An 18,790-nucleotide genomic window follows, 5' to 3' on the forward strand; every position below is an offset into this window, starting at 1 on the left:
ACAACCATCACAGTGATTCCTCCAGGCACACCCTCACTGTGATGGAAGGCAAAGAAAAGTCTTATCTCCCCCTCCGTTCCTCTCCCGTGGTCAGGCAGTCAAACTGCTGCCTCGAGGCGATCGAGGTTCCCGACTCCTGAAGCCCCCACCGGGCGATGGAAAGTCCCAGGCCGAGCCGAGCAGACCGATGAAGGTCCTGAGCCCCCACCGGGCGATGGAAGTGCCGCGGCCAAGCCACGCAGGGCGATGAAGGTCCTGCGGGCGGGTCGATGGAGCCTCGCGGTTCGGGGCGGTCGAAGCTGCTACGGCTGGAGCTCCCGAAAGCCGGTCGCCAGCCAGGGACCTGCGAGCTCCCGGTGTTGCGGTCTGCAGGGCCCACGGCCAAAGCCTCCGAGATGGTAAGTCCAGGCCCTGTGATCGGAGTCTTCAAGGTTGATCCCAGCTGGAGGCCGCCGACTCCACGGTGTTAGGCCGTAGCACGAACGGAGATACGACACGGTAAAGGTCGCATCTCCGTTGAGGAGGAGATTGGAAACAAAAGGTTTCCCCCACCCCCCCACCACCCCCCACATATACACGGCTAAAAATAAGTCATTACATTACATACATTTAAATGCTAACAATAAACAAAGAAAGAAAAAGACAGACAGACTGCCGGTGAGCCACAACCGCATGGCGGAGCCACTTCCGGTACCATTTTGCACCATTTTGCTGGTATGTACTTGGTTTGGGCATAAATCTGAATCTATCTGTTGTCACGACACAGAAATAAGTATGCAACCTTGGCTGTCAGGTGGTATCAGGGACAGTATGACAGGGATAAAGCAAACAAAGAAATGGAAAACAATTCACATCCTAGCTTACCTTCCCGCTTAGTATTCCTCAAACATCTAACTTTTGGAATCTTGGTTAAGAGTTCACAGTCATCAGCTGAAAGAGAGATGGAGATATTGATATTGGAAAAAGTTTAGTTTAGTTATGTTTAATTTAGTTCAGAGATACAGCGCGGAAACAGGCCCTTCGGCACGCCGAGTTCGCACCAATCCCCGCACATTAGCACTGCCCCACACACACTAGGGACAGTTTACATTTATACCAAGCCAATTAACCTACAAACCTGTACGTCCTTGGAGTGTGGGAGGAAACCAAAGGTCTCGGAGAAAACCCACACAGGTCACGGGGAGAACGTACAAACTCCGTACAGACGGCATCCGTAATCGGGATGGAACCCGGGTCTCTGGCGCTGCATGCATTTCAGGAATTATCTGAAGATAGACACAAAAAGCTGGAGTAACTCAGCGGGTCAGACAGCATCTTTGTAGAAAAGGAATGGGTGACGTTTCGGGTAGAGACACTTCTGTCTGAAGAACGGTCTCGACCAGGAACATCACCCGTTCCTTCTCTCCAGAGATGCTGTCTGACCCGCTGAGTTACTCCAGCATTTTGTGTCTATCTTCGGTTTGAACCAGCATCTGCAGTTCCTTCCGACACATTTCAAGAATTCACGTCTGATTCACACACTGGCTCATTCTCTCGCTGTGGATTTCACACCCATACACATGAGGTGAAAAACATGAACTTTATTTCTATTCAGTCTCCCATAAGTCAACATTTCACATTTTTATCCTGTTGTCACATCCCACCATGGTCTTAAACTCCATGGTGAGTGATTGATGTTGGCTAGAATTGGGTTCCCGACATTGGACAATTGAATAACTTGGAAGATATTCTGGGGCAGGAATATTAAAGCTAAGGGGAAGATTGGATTCGCGGGGGATGTTTCCACAAAGGAGGCTATTGGAAGTCTTGATTCTGGTGTATAATAAGACGAGGGACCTCGGTACATTAGACTGAACGGGTCTATTTCCTTCGCCAGAGGGATCGGAAATCGGGGGGAGAGAGAGGCACGGTGATGCAGCAGGTAGAGCTGCTGCCTTGCTGCATCAGAGACTGAAAGGGAACATGCAGGTACAGCAGGCAGTGAAGAAAGCCAATGGAATGTTGGCCTTCATAACAAGAGGAGTTGAGTATAGGAGCAAAGAGTCCTTCTTGTTTTGAGGGGGCGTGACTGCGTTCTGCAGCTGCGGCTCACCGGCAGTCTCTCTGTCTTTTTTGTTGTTGTTGTCTTTTGTTATCGTTTAAATGTATGTTTTGTTCTATTTTTAACTCTGTGTATGTGGGGGGTTAGTGTGGGGGGGTGGGGGAAACCTTTTCTTCCAATCTCCTCCTCAACGGAGATGCGACCTTTACCGTGTCGTATCTCCGTTCGCGCTACGGCCTAACACCGTGGAGTCGGCGGCCTCCAGCTGGGATCGACCTTGAAGACTCCGGTCGCAGGGCCTGGACTTACCATCTCGGAGGCTTCGGCCGTGGGCCCTGCAGACCGCAACATCTGGAGCTCGCAGGTCCCTGGCTGGCGACTGGCTTTCGGGAGCTCCAGCCGTAGCAGCTTCGACCGCCCCGGAGCGCGAGGTTTGATCGACCGACTCGCAGGGCCTTCATCGCCCTGCGTGGCCTGGCCGCGGCACTTTCCATCGCCCGGTGGGGGCTCAGGACCTTCATCGGCCTGCTCGGCTTGGCCTGGGACTTTCCATCGCCCGGTGGGGGCTTCAAAAGTCGGGAGCCTCGATCGCCTCGTGGTAGCAGTTTGACTGCCTGACCACGGGAGAAGGATGAGGAGGAGATAAGACTTTTCTTTGCCTTCCATCACAGTGAGGGTGTGCCTGGAGCAATCACTGTGATGGCTGTTTGTGTTAAAATTGTAATTGTGTGTCTTGTGTTCTTTATTGTCTACTGCCGGACCCTGACGTGAGAGGGCGCTGGCGCTATTTGTTCGCCGCTTCTCCGTCAGGACAGTTCGTCTGTTTGTTTTTATGTCATGACTGTTTTTGTAAAGCGTATTTGAGCACTTGGAAAATCGCTATATAAAATAAATATTTATTATTATTATTATTATTCTGCAGTTGTACAGGGCCCTAGTGAGACCGCACCTGGAGTACTGTGTGCAGTTTTGGTTTCCAAATTTGAGGAAGGATATTGTTGCTATTGAGGGCGTGCAGCGTAGGTTTACTAGGTTAATTCCCGGAATGGCGGGACTGTCATATGTTGAAAGACTGGAGTGACTGGGCTTGTATACACTGGAATTTAGAAGGATGAGAGGAGATCTTATCGAAACGTATAAGATTATTGAGGGGTGGACACGTTAGAGGCAGGAAACATGTTCCCAATGTTGGGGGAGTCCAGAACAAGGGGCCACAGTTTAAGAATAAGGGGTAGGCCATTTAGAACTGAGATGAGGAAAAACTTTTTCAGTCAGAGAGTTGTGAATCTGTGGAATTCTCTGCCTCAGAAGGCAGTGGAGGCCAATTCTCTGAATGCATTCAAGAGAGAGCTAGATAGAGCTCTTAATGATAGCGGAGTCAGGGGGTATGGGGAGAAGGCAGGAACTGGGTACTGATTGAGAATGATCAGCCATGATCACATTGAATGGCGGTGCCGAATGGCCTCCTCCTGCACCTATTGTCTATTGTTTATTGTCTATTGACCCGGGATCGATCCTGACAATGGGTGCTATCTGTAGAGAGTTTGTACGTTCTCTCTGTCACCTGCATGGGTTTTCTCCAGGTGCTCCGGTTTCCTCCCACATTCCAACGACGCACAGGTTTGTAGGTTCATTGGCTTCTGTAAATTGTCCTTAGTGTGTAAGATGCGAAATGGGGATAACATAGAAATAGTTGGTTAGGGCGGACTTGGTGGACGAAGAGCTTGTTTTCACTTTGCATTTCTAAACTAAACTAAGATGTAATGCAACTGGTAGAAGTATTTAAGCGGTACTTCGATGTGGACTTGGAGAGCTGTGACCTGTCAAGTTGTGGACCCAGTGCTGGAGAGTGGGATAAGGCTCCTTCTTAACCAGCACAGACATGATGAGCTGAATGACCTCCTTCTAGGCAGAAGATTTTCTAAATTCTATGATCGGAAGGGTACAGGTTTCTTGGGGTCGCGGGAATCAAGGAAGCCAGTGAGATATGGAGAGACAGTGACTGGGGATTTAGAAAATATAACTAAATTCAACGTTAATACACAAATAATGTCATGCAAGGAACATTGCTACATAACATCATCCAACTTGTAGTGAAGAGCGGGTGAGTTATCACTGCTGGATCAGATGTCTTGGGTCATCACTCCCAAGGTTGTCCATTTCTCCGACTGAAAGAACTGTAGGTCCCTTCTCCATTTAAACCAAAGATACTAGAGGAACAAGATAGACCACTCGACCCTAAAAACCGTAGTACGTCATGGCGCCATTTTAGTTGGCAGAAACTTGCAGAAACATTTAAAAAGAAAAGTAACAAAAATCTGTGAATTGATAGATGAGATATATTCTGCATTTTATTGGTATCATCACACACACTGTTCCCCCAAAATACTGATTACACTGCGAGAGGCATAATGAACGGCGGGTTTTGCCTACTAAAATGGCTCCTTTGCGTACTACACTTCGGTATAGGCGATTTCAACGGAGTGGTCCATCTTGTTCCTCTAGTATCTTTGATTTAAAGCATCCCTCTATTTGAAAAAAATGAGTGAATACATTTTGCCTCTCAGAGTTTTCTAAAGTACCTTCCAGCAACAAGCAGCAGGTTCCTCCAGGGCAACCTTAGTGAGATGAGTTCAAGGGTGATCGTCCACCAGGATTATCTATATACTAAAACTCTTGTTTGTTTGTTTGTTTGTTCCTGAACTACAGCCCAAACGGTACACGATAGCGCGACAATTTTAGGCCCACCTTACTCACCGTCGTCCCTTTGGTGCTAATGGAAGAAGTTTAATTGAAATTGGTGTTATATTTTTTAAGTTATTTACATTTTAAAGTTTAAATCTATCTCTGAGGGAGGGAGGGGGGAGGGAGGGAGGGGGGTGGAGGGAGGGGAGGAGAGAGGGAGGGACGGGGGAGGGGGGAGAGGGAGAGGGGGAGGAGAGGGTGCTGCACTAATGCTGGAGAGGTTTGGGCCCAACGGGTCCACTTGGTCTAGTTGATATTATTATTGTGTATTATTGATGGAACTGAGAAAGGGGAGGCCAATGCCCCTGTAACCTTGTTCGGCCATTTAACAAGTTCATGGCTGGTCTGACTTTAACCTCAACTCAACATGCCCATCCATCTCAGATACCCCCTCACCCTCTTGTTTACAAAGTATCCATCTCCCTCTGCCATTTCCAAATGCCCTTTGAGGACGAGAATCGCAAAGTCTTGCCAGCCACTAAAAGAAAATATTTTATCTCAGCTCTATCTTAAATAAACAACCCCTCCCCATCCCAGTCCATCTGGGAGGATGGACTGAAACTGGGAACATTTCATCCAAGGGCAGCACCTTGAGTAACGCGGTTCCTCCCTGGGACTCTCTGCTGGAGAGTCTGGTGTGCACAGTGTGGATCAGTCATATCAACTGACTTGATCGTGTCTGTGTTCTACGACGTAAATCCGGTTCCTGATCCAGTCCGGGTTTTTCTATATGCTAACTAGCTGTTGGTGGGGGGGGGGGGTTCAGCCACCAGGGGGTCAGAGGGAACTGGGCGGGAGATGACAGCACGATGTATTGTATCCTCTGAGCATTCACGCAATAAAGAACTTTTCCTTCAGCTTGACTCATGGTGATTGAATGGGACAAGAACATGGTGTCAGAAGTGGGATACGAACCCACGCCTCCCATAGACCCATAGTCCTCTGCTCTTCAGAATCGAGGGCACTGCTTGCTAAAAGGTAAACCAGGCATTTCAGATTGAAGTCGCCAACTCTGTGCCTCGTCTTGTTTTGCTGATGGTGCTAGTTACTCGCTGGAGCTTGGATGCCTGAGCTGATCCATCCCATGCCCTTCACCCCCACTGAAGACACAACTCTTACTCACGGTCACTGCTGTTGTCATCCACAAGGATGATTTCCTGGATCAGTTTGGAAGGACTGCGGTTCAAGATGCTGTGGGAGGCAAGAAAGCAGAGGCTGTAAATCAGTACTGGGTAGCACCCCTCTGCCTCAACTCCTCCCCCACCTCCCCCACCTCCCTGCCTGCTGTCAGCAGATGCACGGCTGTGAGTTTCCACCATCCCGACCATGAACTCTCCCCGCTGCTGCCATCATTGGGAGTTACAGAAGCCTGGAGTCAACGCCACCGACTTCAGGAACGGCTCATTCTCTACAAACATCACGCTCTTAAAGCAGATGTGTAGGAAGAAGGAACTGCAGATGCTGGTTTACACCGAAGATAGACAGAAAACGCTGGAGTAACTCAGTGAGTGTGACAGCATCTCCGGAGAAAAAGAATAGATGACATTTCAGGTCGAGAACCTTCTTCAGACTCAACCCAAAATCTGGTTTTAAAGCCATCAGTTATAAGGAGAAGATAGACACAAAAAGCTGGAGTAACTCAGAGGGCCAGACAGCATCTTTGGAGAAAATAAATAGAAACAGAAAATAGGTGCAGGAGTAGGCCATTTGGCCCTTCGAGGCTGATCATCCTAAATCATGGCTGATCATCCTAAATCAGTACCCCGTTCCTGCTTTCTCCCCATATCCCTTGATTCCGTTAGCCCGAAGAGGTGACGGTTCGGGTCGAGACCCTTCTTCAGACAGATGTATTGACTTCAGACTTCAGATCTGATGAAGGGTCTCGACTCGAAACATCACCTATTCCATTTCTCCAGAGATGCTGTCTGACCCGCTGAGTTACTCCAGCTTCTTGTGCCTATCTTCGGTTTAAACCAGCATCTGCAGTTCCTTCCTGCACAGTTATAAGGAGAGGATGGACAAACTTGGGTTGTTTTCTCTGAAGCATCAGAGCTTGGTGGGAGATCTGATAGACGTATATTAAATCATGGGAGACACAGATAGGGCAGACAGTCAAATTCTGTTTCCCACGGTGGAAATGTCAAAGACGAGAGTGCATAGCTTTAAGGTGAGAGGGGCAAATTTGAAAGGAAATGTTGGGGGTAAGTCCTTTTAAATGGTATTTAAGATACTTTTAGAGAGGCAGATACAAGGAACTACAGATGCTGGTTTATACAAATAAAGACACAAAGTGCTGGAGTAACGCAGCAGGTCAGGCAGCATCTCTGGAGAGCATCGTCACATGAAGACCTGGATGTTATTGAGTTGGAAGCAGGCTTTGCAACAGCTTCTGTCAGTCGGTGTATAATGAAGAAAATCGAGTGTTGATGGAAGTTAATGCTGATGCTGCAGTTTCAGTGATAGTGAGAAGGGATTTAGACAATATCATGGACCACCACTATCTGGGGCATGCCCGCTTATCGCTGTTACCATCAGGCGGGAGATTAAAAAAGCCTGAAACCCTACACAACGAGGTTCAGGAACAGCTACTTGCCTACAGCAGCAATGGATCCTTCATAAATTACTGTATTGTATTGGGGAGTTTTCTAAAGCAATACATCCTAGATCTGCGGCACGGTGGCGCAGCGGTAGAGTTGCTGCCTTACAGCGAATGCAGCGGAGTTTGTACGTTCTCCCCGTGACCTGCGTGGGTTTTCTCCGAGATCTTCGGTTTCCTCCCACACTCCAAAGATGTACAGGTATGTAGGTTAATTGACTGGGTAAAATGTAAAAATTGTCCCTAGTGTGTGTAGGATAGTGTTAATGTGCGGGGATCGCTGGGCGGCGCGGACTCGGTGGGCCGAAGGGCCTGTTTCCGTGCTGTATCTAAAAAAATCTAAATCTAAATCTAAAACCAATGAGAAAACAAACTACCGACCTCTTGATTAATGGAGCAGGGTGTATAAGTAAGCCTCAGGGGATTATGATCATAAATTGCAGGAGTTTGTAATGGGATAGACGTAATCCAAATTGAAAACAAGACTCCAGTTATTTACCATTAATAACCAGTTATATTGCTGTGTGGGATGGTCAGATAAAGTGGATTGGGAAAGTTGAATAAAATAATGGGAATTATTTAAATAAACATTTCACAATACAAATTCAATTGAGAAATAAGCTGGTCTATTCATGGCTCACTAAAGAGGTTAATGATAATATTAATTTAAAAATAGTGTCAGTACAAGGAAAAAAAACGATTAGGAGTTTCAAGAAGCAGGAAAAAAATGACCAAAACAAATGATGACGCGGCAGAATTGAGGGAACTTCTACAGACACATTAAAAAAAAAGAATAGCAAAAGTTAACGTTATTTAGGGGAGGCAAAGGCAGAGATATTTTTGGATTATAATAAGGCCGATGCGGTAAATAAAATAACTGCATCAGTACTCTCTTGCAGTGGACTCAGTAACTGCAGCAGAAGTAATTAAGAAAGGATTAAAGTGGAACAGTTAACGTTTGCAATGATAAATTACTGGAGAAACGTAGGAGGCAGAAATGGGACAAACCCGCTGGACCAGATGGTGTACATCCCAGGGTGATGCATTTCTGGTTATCTTTCAAAATTCCACAGATTCTCAGCGTCCGAACAGATTAATGTAACCTCATTAATCCAGAAGGAGGCAGGGAAAATATTGGAAACTATTGGCCTGACATCTGATGGCGGTAAAATGCTAGAATCAATTAGCAGGAACTTGGGAATGGGGGCTTTAGAAATGACATCATGTGATTAAGCTGTCAATAAGGTTTTATGGAAGGAAAGTCAAGTCTGTAAGACCTAAAAGGGTACTGTATAGCTTTGGGGGGACTCAATGGATTTAGCGCGTATGGGTTGATAAAGGGCATGGGTAGTTTTTGGAGTATTGTTGCATAAAATAAAAGATTTACAGGGTTGGGAAACTATGTTAACCATAGAAGATGGGTAGAGTACAGAAAACTGAGAATAGGAATAAAGAAGGTTGTGTGAGTTTCAAGGTGAGCATCACTTCAAGTCAAGTCAAGTCAAGTTTATTTGTCACATACACATACACGATGTGCAGTGAAATGAAAGTGGCAATGCCTGCGGATTGTGCACAAAAAAGAATTACAGTTACAGCATATAAATAAAGTTAATAAGTTACTATAGTGTAGACAAAAATTTAGTCTCTGGAGTTATAAAAGTTGACAGTCCTGATGGTCTGTGGGAAAAAACTCCGTCTCATCCTCTCTGTTTTCACAGTGTGACAGCGGAGGCGTTTGCCTGACCGTAGCATCTGGAACAGTCCGTTACTGGGGTGGCAGGGGTCCCTCATGATCTTGCTTGCTCTGGATCTGCACCTCCTGATGTATAGGTCCTGCAGGGGGGCGAGTGTAGTTCCCATGGTGCGTTCTGCTGAACGCACTACTCTCTGCAGGGCCATCCTGTCCTGGGCAGAGCTGTTCCCAAACCAGACTGTAATGTTACCGGACAGGATGCTCTCTACAGCCCCAGAGCAGAAGCAATGAAGGATCCTCAGAGACACTCTGAAGTGTATCAATCCTGGGTCCTCAGCTATTCACTTAGATGAAAAGACAGAATGAGATCGTCCACGTTTGCTGATGAAACAAAATTGCAATGTGGTTTAAGTGTAAGGGGGTCTCAAGGAAGGATAAGGATAAGGCCAGGTAAAGTGAGTAAGAAGGAAGATAGCAGAGGGAGTGTAATATGGGAAGTAAGAAGTTGTTGACTTTGGTAGCACGTATAAGAGCTGCAAATGGTGAATCTTGGCATGCTGGTTCATGAGAAACCAATTGAAAATCCAGGGCAACATTTGTAAGGAGGTTGATGTACCAGAGTAAAGAAGGCCTGCTGTGATTTTACAGGGAAGATAGACACAAAATGCTGAAGTAATGGGTGGCACGGTGGCACAGAGGTAGAACCGCTGCCTTACAGCACCAGAGACCCGGGTTCGATACTGACTAAGGGTGACAACGCTCAACTTTCATCCATCATGATCCATGGTTTGTTCAAAGGTGTGGTGTTTTATTAAAGAGAGTTAGCTCAGGTTACTTGTAATGAACATCATCTCTTAACACAAAAAGCTGGAGTAACTCAGCGGGTCAGACAGCATTTCTGGAGAGAAGGAATAGGGTGACATTTCAGGTTGAGACCCTTCTTCAGACACACAAGCATTTGGGGACTGTATCTTCGAGGCATTCCATCCCTCCCCACGTTACCTCTCTACCTCTTCCTCTGCCCCCCCCCCCCCCCCCCCCCAACTCTTACTCTCTACGCCCTGCCCTTCTATTTAATCAGAACTTGAGGGGCAACATTTTCACACGTTGGGTGGGTGGTAGGAACATGGAACGAGCTGTCAGAGGCAGGTATTAAAACAACATTTAAAAGCCATTTGGCCACATACAGGCATAGGAAAGGTTGAGATGGATATGTGTCAAACCCAGCCAACTAAGTCTAGCTTCGAATGGCAGCTTGGTCAGGATAGGTGAGTTGGGCCAAAGGGTCTGTTTCCAAGCTGCATGACTCTTTGACTCGAGCAGGGCCATAAGCAAGGCAGGAGCAAGGCATGGATGCCTCTGTTAGGAGGAAGAGTGCATTATTTTCACAATATGATTATTGACCCTGAGAAACAATACGAGGAAAAAGAAGGTGGTGGCAATATTTACATGAGTTCAGCCTTGGGAATCCTGCATGTTCGCGTGGCCCTGCAATGCAGGAAGAGCCCGGGCCTATGTGGCCAACTCCAGTCATCCAAGGACACATTTATTGTCTCCCCTCCTTGAGTATGGAGTTTGGGGTCTGAAACGTCACCCATTGCTTCCATCCAGAGATGCTGCCTGTCCCACTGAGTTACTCCAGATTTTTGTGTCCAGCTTCGGTATAAACCAGTATCTGTTTATTATATAGGAAAATAACTGCAGATGCTGGTACAAACAGAAGGTATCACAAAATGCTGGAGTAACTCAGCAGGTCAGGCAGAATCTCTGGAGAGAAGGAATGGGTGACGTTTCGGGTCGAGACCCTTCTTCAGACTGGGTCTAGGGAGAGGGAGACACAGAAATAAGGAAGTATAAGGTTTTGTTAAAAGAGACATCAAAGGTGGTGGAGATCAAGGAATATGTAGAACAGATCATCATTGTTAGCTAGGAGAAGGTGACAACAAAGTAAACAGAGATACAATGTAATCAGGGACAGTCAGACTGGTCGGAGAACTGGGAAGGGGGAGGGATGGAGAGAGAGGGAGAGCAAGGGTTACTTGAAGTTAGAGAAGTTAATGTTCATACCACTGGGTTGTAAGAAACCCAAGTGAAATATGAGGCGCTGTTCCTCCAATTTGCGCTGGGCCTCACTCTGACAATGGAGGAGGCCCAGGACAGAAAGGTCAGTGTGGGAATGGGAGGGGGAGTTAAAGTGTTTAGCAGCCGGGAGATCAGGTGGGTGGTCTGAAGAAGGGTCTCGACCCGAAACATCACCCATTCCTTCTCTCCAGAGATGCTGCGTGTCCCAGTGGAGTTACTCCAGCTTTTTGTGTCTATCTCCACAGCACAGTCCACTGGAATTGTGCAAAGTAGTTTCGAGGCCTGTGCGGGCCTTATTCTTAGTTAATATCAGCTCTGATGCAAAGCAGCTCCAAGCCACAGGACATGAAGATTACGTTAAATCTGGAATCACCTAGTACTCCCACCAGAGCCCGAATCTATCAACACGTGAGCCCCGCAGAACTTACAAACAGACTGTAAATATTTGCTCCACATTATCTCCCACTCCCACGCGCACAGCATCTGCAAGCAGTTAATGGCCAGATGTGATGGTATATCAAGAGTGCTGGTGACATTTATATCTGGTGGGAGGGAATCGGTCTAAAGGAGCGGTCTGGAGGATGGCCAGCAGAGGTGGAGGAGGGGCAAAGTGCACGGCGCAGAGGTACCCCAAGTCCCCCTCTGTTTGAGGCAGACCCCCCCCCCCCACGCCGAGTCCCCCTCTGTTCGAGGCAGACCCCCCCCCTCGCCGAGTCCCCCTTTCTTCTCAGCAGTCCCCCTACCCCAGGTCAAGTGAATAGAGATATGTAAATAATGCCGGAGAGAAAATGAATTTAGAAATTCCTTTGGAAATCTCGCACTGGGTCAGAGCAAATGAATAGGAAGGAACGTGCCCCATTCCTCCTCTCCAGAGATGCTGCCTGTCCCGCTAAGTTACTCCAGCGTTTTGTGTCTGTCTTCAGAGTAAATGAAGTTAGCGTCGGGCGGCGGTCACTGTTGACATGTATGGAAAGTGGCCGTTGGTTTCTAAAGGGCAAAAGCTGTGGCGAGAGCGAGAAGACATTTTGTTTTAGTTTTCTGAAGAGATGTCAGCTGAACAGTAAGGGTTGGCCAAGACCCCAGTGTGGCACAGTGGTGCAGAGAGTATAGCTGCTGTCCCACCCTGACCTTGGATACTGCCTGTGCAGAGTTTGCACGTTCTCCCTGTAACCACGTGGGTTTCCCCCAGAAGCTGCAGTTTCCTCCCACCTTTCCCAGATTGGCAGGTTGGTGGGTGGATTGGACCCTGTAGATGGCCCCTGGTGTGTGGCCGAGGGTCGTAGGAGTGGCACAATCTAGGAAGGGCTGATGGGAATTTGAGGAGTAGGGTGGGATGCGTGCAGGGTTGTTGTAGGCCCGTTGCCATGGGAATTTGAGGAGAGCAGGGTGGGATGCGTGCAGGGTTGTCGTAGGCCCGTTGCCATGGGAATTTGAGGAGAGTAGGGTGGGATGCGTGCAGGACTGTCGTAGGCCCGTTTCCATGGGAATTTGAGGAGAGTAGGGTGGGATGCCTGCAGGGTTGTCGTAGGCCCGTTTCCATGGGAATTTGAGGAGAGTAGGGTGGGATGCGTGCAGGGTTGTCGTAGGCCCGCTTCCACGCTGCACCACTCTCCCTCCTTCTTGTATCATGCCGTGTGATCTTCTGGGGTTCATCGGGGATGGCCTTGGTTATGTGACTTCACCTGGGTCAGGAGCGCCAGGTCCCATCTGCTGGGGTGGGGTGGGGTCAACTGCTGTAGGTCCACCAGCTTGGCACACACACGAGATTTTGGATGAATGTGGATGGGACTGGGGGGCCTGTCTCCACCACCCCTTCCACATGGCCTGGTGCAGGACATTTAGGAAGCCCTGTCCCTTCAGTTCACAGCGAGCCCCCCGCACAGAGCCTCTCTCTCGGACGCAGAGTATGACTCGATGCCATTTATAGCATCGGCCTGGTTGGATGAAGAGGGCACCATTCCTGTGCCCTGGGGGAGTTCTAAGAGGGCTTTACGGAGCACTATCCAGAATGGTAAGAATAGGAAGGCAGAGTATTATCTGAATGGTGTCAAGTTAGGAACAGGGGACGTACAACGAGATCTGGGTGTCCTAGTGCATCAGTCACTGAAAGGAAGCATGCAGGTACAGCAGGCAGTGAAGAAAGCCAATGGAATGTTGGCCTTCATAACAAGAGGAGTTGAGTATAGGAGCAAAGATGTCCTTCTGCAGTTGTACAGGGCCCGAGTGAGACCGCACCTGGAGTACTGTGTGCAGTTTTGGTCTCCAAATTTGAGGAAGGATATTCTTGCTATTGAGGGCATGCAGCGTAGGTTTACTAGGTTAATTCCAGGAATGGCGGGACTGTCGTATGTTGAAAGACTGGAGCGACTAGGCTTGTATACACTGGAATTTAGAAGGATGTGAGGAGATCTTATCGAAACGTATAAGATTATTAAGGGGTTGGAGACGTTAGAGGCAGGAAACATGTTCCCAATGTTGAGGGAGTCTAGAACAAGGGGCCACAGTTTAAGAATAAGGGGTAGGCCATTTAGAACTGAGATGAGGAAAAACCTTTTCAGTCAGAGAGTTGTGAATCTGTGGAATTCTCTGCCTCAGAAGGCAGTGTAGGCCAATTCTCCGAATGCATTCAAGAGAGAGCTGGATAGAGCTCTTAAGGATAGCGGAGTCAGGGGGTATGGGGAGAAGGCAGGAATGGGGTACTGATTGAGAATGATCAGCCATGATCACATTGAATGGCGGTGCTGGCTCGAAGGGCCGAATGGCCTCCTCCTGCACCTATTGTCTATTGGGATGTGCTGGGCCTGTCCTGGAGGCTCTCTCCACCTTCGCGGACGCCCACCGAGTTGTAGCACTCACCTTTTCACGGTGCGGAGGAGCGTGGAGCGCGCCTCGTTGTGAAACGTGACAATGACGCTGGTCGGCGGCAGGTCCGCGTGGTAGTGGAGGGAGGAACACCTGAAAAACAGCCAGAAGCAGGAGCTGAGAGCCGAGCTGGAGGGAGAGGCGGAGGCTGCCATCTGGGGTGTGGGTGGTCATAGGATCACCATCATCCTTTGCACTAAATAATTACAATATTTGCAGTAAAACTCTGACAATTCGCGGTCACATTGCTTGGAAATCCTGATGGTTTGGTATCTGATTCATTAGGTAATGCTTCCAATGATCCCTTCCAACACACCGGGATCCTTGTTCCTGCGTTTCCTTCAAACACAACAGGGTTTTCATCCGCCCCCATCTCAATGAGTTCCGGGTCCGCGTTTTGTGTCTTTCTAAGGTTTTCATTTGCTTGCTTCCTTTAAACACACAAGGTCCCTGGTTCCTGCGCTCCCTTCAGACACACTTAGATACTCTACATTTCCTTGATCTTCCACATTTCTATTCTACACCTATCCTCTATTCCACATTTTCCTTGAGCTTCGTCCCCTTTGATGTCTCGTATTCACACCTTCCCCTTCCGTATCTCTGCCTCTCCCTCTCCTCTGACTCTCAGTCTGAAGAGGGGTCACGACCTGAAACGTCACCCATTCCTTCTCTCCAGAGATGCTGCCTGTCCCGCTGAGTTACTCCAGCATTTTGTGTCTGTCTTTGGGGGTACTCATTCCCGAGCTCTCTTTGAACATACCAGAGCCCTGGTTCCTGTGCTCTCTTTAAAATCACCTAGTTTGATGGAAAAAATTAGACTACTGTATAATAACTAAAAATGTATGCTGGGGTGTTAATGATGAATAACCTCTGAAAGACTGTAAAATACAGCAGTCCTGCACTACCAAAGCCTCATTGTGCTGGGTTATCCAAGTTCCCCTTTATTCCCATTTCAAAACATTTGTGCACAGAGCAATACAGACTGAAAATTATCGAATAATCCACTTTTCCAGTTAAAGAATAAGTTTTACCTCAGAACTGGCCAGATTTTGTTTTGTATCTCCCTTGTAGTCATAGAGACATACAGCTTTAGCTCAACTGGTCACAGAGTCACAGAGTGATACAGTGTGGAAACAGGTCCTTCGGCCCAACTTGCCCACACCAGCCAACACTAGTCCCAGCTACACTAGTCCCACCTGTGTAGGAAAATAACTGCAGATGTTGGTTCAGATCGAAGGTATTACAAAATGCTGGAGTAACTCAGCGGATCAGGCAGTATCTCAGGAGAGAAGGAATGGGTGACGTTTCGGGTCGAGACCCTTCTTCAGTCTGTGAAAGTTTTATAAAGCAGGAACCTAACTTCCCGAGTCTTACACTCAATGCCCCGACCAATGAAGACAAGCATACTAAATGTCTATTTTTACTACTCCATCTACTTGTATTGCCTCTTTTTAGGAGCTGTGAACTTGGCCACCACGATCTCTCTGTACTTCACTGCTGTTAAAGGTCTAGCCATTAACTGTATACTTTCCCCTTATAGTCAATCTCCCAAGTATAGCTTTGCCCATCTCACCTTAAGGCTATGCCCACCAATATTTGATATCTCCATCCTGGGGAAAAGGATCTGCCCTATCTGTGCCTCTCAGAATTTTACACACTTCGTTCAGATCTTCCCGCAACCTCCAGTGTTCAGACAAAACAATCCAAGTCTGTCCAATCCCTTCCTGTAGCTAATACCCCCTAATCCAGGCTAATACCCCCTAATCCAGGCTAATACCCCCTAATCCAGGCTAATACCCCCTAATCCAGGCTAATACCCCCTAATCCAGGCATCATTCTGGTAGACCTCTTCTGCACCCTTTCTAAATCCGCCACATCCTCCCGACAATAGTACACCCAAACACACTGGACAAGGTGTACACCAATGTAAAGGGCGCCTACAGAGCTCTCCCCTGCCCACCCCTGGGACAATCCGATCACCTCTCACTGTTTCTACTGCCCGCATACAAACCCCTCATCCGCAAGACCAAACCCACAATAAAGACGGTCAAAATATGGCCCGAGGATGCCACCCTACAACTCCAGGACTGCTTTGATCGCACCGACTGGGACCTGTTTGCACAACAGGCGACCCGCGGTTCAGAGGTAGACTTGGAGGAAGACACATCCACTGTGCTCTCCTACATCAACTGCTGTGTGGAGAATGTCACGGAGGACAAGGTAATAAAGATGTTCCCAAACCGGAAACCCTGGATGAACAAGGGGGTACAGAACCTGCTGAGGGCACGCAACAATGCCTTTAAATCTGGTGACACTTCAGCATACAGTGTTGCCAGGTCAAACCTGAACAAAGGTATTAAAAGGGCCAAAGACACCCACAGGCAACGGGTGGAAGACCACTTCAACACCACGGACACCAGAAGCATGTGGCAGGGTGTCAGGGACATCACTGACTACAAGAGCAGCCCTGCCTGCCCCCACAGCGATATGGCACTGACCAACGAGCTTAACACCTTCTTTGCCCGCTTCGAAACTGGCAAAACCACCTTGAGTGGAAGAACCCCAGCCGAGGCGGAGGGACAGGTCTTGAAACTGAGCACACAGGAAGTACAACGCGCTCTGCAAAGGGTCAACCCACGCAAGGCTGCAGGCCCGGATGGAGTTCAATTAAGGGTACTGAAGGACTGTGCTGAACAGCTGGCTGAGGTATTCACCAGGATCTTTAACCTGTCATTATCTCTAGCTACGGTCCCCAAGTGCCTGAAGTCGGCTATCATAGTTCCGGTGCCGAAAAAAGCAAAGATCTCCAACCTGAACGACTACCGCCCCGTTGCCCTAACGCCGATAGTCATGAAGTGCTTTGAGAGGCTGGTCCTCTCACACATCAAATCCAGCATCCCTGACTCACTGGACCCACATCAATTTGCATACAGGGCAAATAGATCCACAGAGGACGCCATCTCTCTGGCTCTTCACACTGTCCTGACTCACCTAGAGAGACAAGGCACGTATGTGAGGATGCTATTCAATGACTATAGCTCCGCCTACAACACGGTCATCCCCACCAAGCTCATCACCAAACTCCACCAGCTAGGCCTCAGCTCGTCATTATGTGACTGGATCCTGGACTTCCTGCTGGAGCGACCGCAGGCAGTGAGAATGGGCCCTCACCTGTCCTCCACTATCACCCTGAGTACCGGCACACCACAGGGCTGTGTTCTGAGCCCCATGCTCTACTCCCTCTTCACACACGACTGTGTTCCTGCATTCGACACCAACACCATTGTCAAGTTTGCAGATGACACAACGGTGATCGGGCTGATCACCAACGGGGATGAAACAAAATACAGAGCGGAGGTGCAGAACCTGGCGGACTGGTGCTCGGATAACAACCTGTCCCTAAATACCACCAAGACCAAGGAGCTGATCATCAACTTCCGTAGGTCACATAACGGGGAATATGCCCCGATCTCTATCAACGGGGACAGTGTGGAGAGAGTGTCCAGCTTCAAGTTTCTGGGAACTCACATTTCGGAGGACCTAACATGGTCCAATAACACTGCTGCGCTGGTCAAGAAGGCACAGCAACGACTGTTCTACCTAAGAACACTGAAAAAGTCTGGTCTACCCCAACAGCTGCTGACGACCTTCTACCGCTGCACCATAGAGAGCATCCTAACGCGTGGCATCCCTGTGTGGTACCTCAGCTGCATGGAGGCAGAAAGGAAAGCTCTACAGCGGGTAGTCCATAGAGCTCAGAGGACCATCGGAACACAGCTACCAGACTTGGAGGGCATCTACAACACACGATGCCTCAGAAAAGCCACCAGCATCCACAAAGACTCTTCACACCCCTGCAACAGTCTGTTCGAACTCCTTCCATCGGGCAGACGATACAAGGCCTTCTACGCCCGCACCTCCAGACTCAGGAACAGCTTCATCCCCAGGGCCATAGCTGCTATGAACCGGTCCTGCTGAGCCGGATGGTCACAACGCATAGATCAACTTGCACTTTACCCTGTCTAAAACTGTTACAATTGTTTAGTTGGGTTGCTGTTGTCTAAATTAATTAAATTATTGCATCGTATGGGAGGCGCATTCCCAATCTCGTTATACCCCTGGGTACAACGACAATAAAGATATATTGTATTGTATTGTATATTGTATTGTATAGGGTGACCAGAACTGCACACAACACTCCAAATATAGCCGAACCAAAGTCCTAGAAAGCTGTGCCATGACTTCCTGACTCTTATACTCAATGCCCCAATCTCTGAAAGCAAGCATACCATGTGCCTTCTTCACCACTCGACTTATGTTGCCACTTTCAGGGAGTTATGGACTTGGACCCGAAGATCTCTCTGTGGGGATATTAACGTCCCTTCCCATTCCCACCCTGACTTTTCTGTCCTGGGCCTCCTACGCTGCCAGTGAGGCCAAACGCAGACTGGAGGAACAGCGCCTCATATTTCGCTTGGGCAGCTTTCAACCCAGTGGTATGAACATTGATTTCTCTAACTTCAAATAACCCTTGCATCCCCTCTCTCTCCGTCCCTCCCCCATCCTAGTCCTCCTGATTCATTTTATTGATTGTGTGGCTCGTTGTCACCTAATCCTCAACCAACAATGATCCATTCTACATTTCCTAGACCATCGTCTGCTTTGATCTGTCGTTTTCACACCTTATCCTTCCATATCACTAGTTTCGCTCTCCCCTGACCCTCAGTCTGAAGAAGGGTCTCGACCAGAAACGTCACCCATTCCTTCTCTC

The 18,790-nt window shown here is 48.3% G+C and overlaps 1 protein-coding gene across 2 annotated transcripts in view; it reads right to left on the reverse strand.

The window, feature by feature from the left end:
* The window catches only part of LOC144597575 (polypeptide N-acetylgalactosaminyltransferase 16-like), a 132,291-nt gene that overhangs the window by 77,426 nt on the left and 36,075 nt on the right, over positions 1-18,790 (reverse strand). For both annotated transcript variants that reach the window (XR_013547761.1, XM_078407068.1), the window contains exons 3-5: positions 14,014-14,112; positions 5,910-5,977; positions 865-930 (exon numbers count right to left, since the gene is read on the reverse strand). Coding sequence is in view for 1 of the 2 variants with exons in the window: in XM_078407068.1 (XP_078263194.1) it covers positions 865-930; positions 5,910-5,977; positions 14,014-14,112 (233 nt within the window). In the remaining variant the exon portion in view is untranslated. The remainder of the gene's footprint in view (positions 1-864; positions 931-5,909; positions 5,978-14,013; positions 14,113-18,790) is intronic.

The sequence above is a fragment of the Rhinoraja longicauda genome, chromosome 10, assembly GCF_053455715.1.
Source record: "Rhinoraja longicauda isolate Sanriku21f chromosome 10, sRhiLon1.1, whole genome shotgun sequence".
NCBI classification, from domain to species: domain Eukaryota; kingdom Metazoa; phylum Chordata; class Chondrichthyes; order Rajiformes; family Arhynchobatidae; genus Rhinoraja; species Rhinoraja longicauda.